Source organism: Perkinsus marinus (assembly GCF_000006405.1).
Source record: "Perkinsus marinus ATCC 50983 genomic scaffold scf_1104296941026, whole genome shotgun sequence".
Lineage (NCBI taxonomy): Eukaryota > Perkinsozoa > Perkinsida > Perkinsidae > Perkinsus > Perkinsus marinus.
This window is the reverse complement of record NW_003212648.1, coordinates 53,086-57,706: the sequence shown is the minus strand read 5'-3', so window position 1 is coordinate 57,706 and position 4,621 is coordinate 53,086. Positions and strand designations below refer to the sequence as shown.

The 4,621-nt window shown below is 44.9% G+C and overlaps 4 protein-coding genes across 4 annotated transcripts in view; all 4 read right to left on the bottom strand.

Moving 5' to 3' along the window:
• Positions 1 to 225: 225 nt before the first annotated feature.
• Positions 226 to 777, bottom strand: Pmar_PMAR013627 (conserved hypothetical protein; the record flags this gene model as incomplete). Its single annotated transcript, XM_002781894.1, has 1 exon — positions 226 to 777. One exon carries the CDS (start codon positions 775 to 777, stop codon positions 226 to 228), a length of 552 nt encoding a protein of 183 aa, XP_002781940.1.
• A 108-nt stretch (positions 778 to 885) lies between these two features.
• Pmar_PMAR013626 (hypothetical protein) lies at positions 886 to 1,697 on the bottom strand (the record flags this gene model as incomplete). The annotated part of the gene is made up of 3 exons (XM_002781893.1): positions 886 to 941; positions 1,168 to 1,303; positions 1,632 to 1,697. 3 exons carry the CDS (start codon positions 1,695 to 1,697, stop codon positions 886 to 888), a joined length of 258 nt encoding a protein of 85 aa, XP_002781939.1.
• Positions 1,698 to 1,977: 280 nt separating this feature from the next.
• Pmar_PMAR013625 (helicase, putative) lies at positions 1,978 to 4,601 on the bottom strand (the record flags this gene model as incomplete). The annotated part of the gene is made up of 7 exons (XM_002781892.1): positions 1,978 to 2,149; positions 2,785 to 2,840; positions 2,922 to 3,066; positions 3,626 to 3,725; positions 4,224 to 4,303; positions 4,351 to 4,474; positions 4,521 to 4,601. 7 exons carry the CDS (start codon positions 4,599 to 4,601, stop codon positions 2,109 to 2,111), a joined length of 627 nt encoding a protein of 208 aa, XP_002781938.1. The 3' UTR covers positions 1,978 to 2,108.
• The window catches only part of Pmar_PMAR013624 (ATP-dependent RNA helicase DDX3X, putative), a gene marked incomplete at its 3' end in the record, with an annotated part of 6,570 nt that continues 6,550 nt past the window's right edge, over positions 4,602 to 4,621 (bottom strand). The window contains exon 17 of the mRNA XM_002781891.1: positions 4,602 to 4,621. Within this exon, the coding sequence (XP_002781937.1) occupies positions 4,602 to 4,621 (20 nt within the window).

Sequence of the window (4,621 nt, the reverse complement as noted above, 5' to 3'; positions counted from 1 at the left end):
GTGACTAGCAGACAGGAAACTCTTTTCCGGAAAGAGTTGCAGTGGATGCTAACAGTGATGCTGCTGTCGCCACGCATCTAGAGCGGCATTCTCGTGAGATCTTAATTTTGTTGCACTCACAACAACACACTTTTCACAGCAGCACGCGTATGGACGCGGCAACACAGTGAAAACGATGGCCGAGAACATTGATAACTTTCAGCTCGACACGAGTGTCCTCAGAAACTATTCGGTACGAGCCAACTGCTCAAATGGCACCAAAGCACGTCGGAGAGTGATAGAGAGGCGACCGCCTCTATGTAGGACTCCGTCTGTCACGATCGAGTCGCCCAAGTCTCGTCCATCTGCCCATTGGGCATCTATTGAGGTATCATTGAAAGGTATCGAATGAAGATATTCATGGTACGCCTCGTCATTAAAAATCAAAAGCGACCTCGCTGGGAGTAGAACCTGCGCCTTCTGGTCATCAGCCGACTTGCCAAACTGCACAACGGTTGCGCTACCGAGAGAGATGATCATAACGACAGGATAGTATGCCGGACCATCTGTATGCGGCATGATACCTCCACAGCCTCTTTCATAGTCGTTCACCAATGCATGATTCAACCCTGGGTTGCCATCATTGAAAAGCTCTTTCAGTTGCGGAAGGCTTGTCACAAGTTCTTCGGCTAAATGGTCGAGCAAACCACCACATTCCTTAACACCAATTCGTAGAGGCAGAGTCCTTCGGGCTCCACGCAATACTTTATAATGAGGGAACCTCTGAATAGTCTTCATCAATTCGCCGGCCACTTCTGGGAGCACAAAATCATCTGAGGGGGATTACAAATCGCGGTCAAGATCACAGTCTGCAAGACGATTGTCGTCTCTGCAAATAAACTACATCTAATGCAATTTGGCGACGATTCCGCCGAACAGTACGACATGTCTATCATCAGTAACTAGTCTAACGAACTAATAACCATTGACTGGGAGAGTAACTTCATATCTCAGCAGATCTACCAAGCGAAAGTTCCGGTCCGAGTACGGCCTTTCCATATCACCAAACGACACTCCCGAAAGTTTCGAATTGATAAACTCCCGATGGGAAGTGCTTCTATGATTAAGAACAACTCCATACATCACACGGTTCGCCTATCGATAAACTCGTCGAGACCAGAGACATACCAATAACGTAGACTTTCGAGGGAGCGTCCTTCACTCTGAACCGCTCTAGAGTGTCTTCCTCGTGTAGTATACCCCGCCGTACAAGTTGGCAGCCTAGCAATGGTGATCGAAAGCTGCTGGACTCGGCAGTCTCGACCTACAGTCGAGAGCAACAATAAGACCAGACCGGCTACTCCGTGCCCGACGCTGGAACTGAGCGATCTTCAGCTCCCGATGGTATCAAATCAACTGATACCATTCGGTTTTTCGCTAAGCGTGAGAGAAATCCACATTTTTTGGCAGACAGTTGTCCGTCATCCCAGCCGACTCGGTTCACGTCGCGAGATTAACGATCATAGTAAAGCTATTGAGAGGTAGGTTTCTCGAGAAAAAGGGGAAGGACCAGTTCAACGTGATGCCCTTGTGTAAATTTTCCGATGAGACTCGAAAATCAAGATCGACAACCACACGTTTTTCCAACTCACGTCCTCGTTGTCCATTCGCCTAGTCTTAGCCTGTTGTATCAACTGTCGAACTGACAATATCGTCATGCTGTTGGGAAGAGGCAACACTTATCACTCCACACACGAACAGCTCACTCCGCGATGACAAGGAGAGGCGAGCTATGCTACTATAACAATAACATTTCCGTCCGCGATGAGGAACGACGATTGGCATGCTATTTATGTCGACTTTCGACATGTCATTACAACAGTAACATTTCATCATCAGAGAACTACTTTCTCTCTATCGCCAAGGCGTTTTTACAAGTGCCCAGGGCCTCTAGTTGACACTGATAACCAAAATACTAAACACAACACAAATGAGCACTGATGATGTTTAAATCGATGAAAGACAATCACATGATATTGGGGATTGAAAACGAAGAAGAAAAGACGGAAAAATTAGTGAAAGCACCAAATTTTTCGCTGAAGCTGACAGGCATCCACTCCTCGAGGGAATCACCAAGCGTCTTGCCACGCTTCCTCCACGGTTGCCGGACCTGCCCAAAGTCGATGAATTTGCTACTACTAAATGCCAATTGATACATGAATATCAGAGAGCTGTTGCGAACAAATTCCCAAACTACTATCACATAGTTTCCCACAAACTCATGAGAGACATCACCCATTCGAACCCGAATGAATGGCCGCACAAATTCTGGACACTCCGGAGGAAAAATTGGGTTGGGGAAAGATAGTCTTAGGCGCCCTTGGGATGAGACAGTTTTCCTCGACCCTACTCAGTGCGTTCAACATAGTACAAGTAGACCATGAGAGTCGTAGTAAAAGGATTTCACTATAGTAGTGATAGAATGCTGTATATATTACTCATAGTATGGGTGATGAATCATATTGAAACTAATAATCATTCATGTAGTTCGCATCTAACCAACTTGATCATGTGGAAGTTTGATCGTGAAATCATGCGTAGAAAAATGGAAAAAACAGATGCACTTTCTCCGCTTCGGACTACCAAAAACGAACACACATGTGGGTCACACAAGCCAGGATTAGCCCTGGCACCCATAACCCGAAACGGAAAGCTATAAACATATAGCATCTACTATTATCAAAGGTAATTACAGGAGAACTATGCGTTACAACAAGTACGGGGATGAGCCCGATGAAAGCCGACCTCTGATGAGTCCATCGCTCCTACTGAAAGATGACGATGCAGCTGAGCGGCCACTTCTGATAACAAGGTTGCACTGCCATGTACACCGGACGATTTCGCCGAGGAATGGTATGAGATAGCGAAATTCATTTTCTCACCTTTCTCCACCGCCTTTCCTCGGGCTAGAAAAGCCTCTAGAACGGAAATCATCGGTCTCGAAACGTCGGAAATCAACACCACTAGAGTACTGGCGGACATCACGTGAGCCGAATGAGGCACCGCGAGAAGACCCTTTGTAACGACCTAACCACAAAGCACTTTGATAAAATGTCCAATCCCGAACCTCATCATGAACATTTCTTAGAGAGGATATCACTAAAGTAGAGAATCAATTCATCGTCAATTACCGTCACAATTGTCGTACTTCAATCTGCTACGCTAGGCTAGCCTAGTGAGGTTAACGTAGATGATGATATGGATAGATAAGCAGTGAAGAGAGTGATAGATTAATGAATAACAACAAATAGGGGAGATGAGACAATAGACGTGACTTGGTAGTGAACGTCATTACAGTGTGAACCAGACGTTTGAAGTGATATTTTCGATTTTTATGGGTTTGAAAGTCAACTTTGAGTAATATCAACATGATGACAATGTGAATCGATTGACACCAACGTTTTAGAAGCGTTCTGTAGTCTACAACCATACTCTTTAAGATCTACATATGTATAACTGTTTGGTTCGCAAATTACAAGTATGTGATATGCTAAGTCTAAATGCAACAGTCTTACCACTCTATGAGATCGTCTCCCAAGACTTTCTACTGTCAAGTGTAAGAGTTATTAATAGCACTGCTACTCACCCTTCCCAGAAGCAAACCTGGTTTCTCTAGCAGAGTTAACATCACGCATTAATGATAAGAACCAACTAGGAACCTCCTGCTCATTCTCCTCGAGAAGTGCCTACCATATAAAACATGTCCACATACCACACCATGAGCAGATCATAACTGCGCTCAGCCGTGCTACATTCTACTCGCTGCTACAATATCACTAACACTAGTGCAATACCCAAGTCCAACTGACGAACGTTACCAACAGGAAGAGTAGACCAGTGCTCTGACTTCGATACATCAGTGCTACAGCCAAGTCCCTAACACCCCTGCACAGTGAGAGTGGACTGTTTACACCGCAACAACCCAAATATCATCATCTACCACTCAGAAATGTCGAGTTTGTACTCCAGAAATGTTTCGTAGGGTGGTCCAAAACTTACATACGATCAGTAGATGCGCGCAGAGGGTTGAAAATTTTTTTCCAAATTCCATCTGAGATGTTTGGTGGAGAAATCGGCTCAATACTTCCGTAAAATTGAGCAAAAAATTATCAGACAAGAAATGGCATTTTAGATTTCGCGTCTTGCATATTCTCATCACATGCCGTTCCCATCAGTAGACTCACCCAAAGATCTCGCAAAATCGCGCGTCCACTTTCGTTAACAAATGACGTCGCCGTACCGAGGTTGCCAACCCTACCGGTTCCTGAACACTCAGTTGGCGAGTCCCAACCACACTACTCCGCATCCTACTTCCTATACGATGAACATAATCGTCAATGTTATGGGGCAAATCGTAGTTGATAACGTGATTAACATGACTGATATCCAACCCTCGAGCTGCTACATCTGTTGCTACTAGTATCGGCCTAACGCCCTAAACAACGATAAAAACTACTTTACAACAACACGACTTCAAACACGGACAACCTCAGTTCACGAACCACTAAGATCAACAAGATCACACGAAGACTTAGTCCTGGCTTAGTGAAGATGTAACACATCTATGATGAAGCGAAGGAGT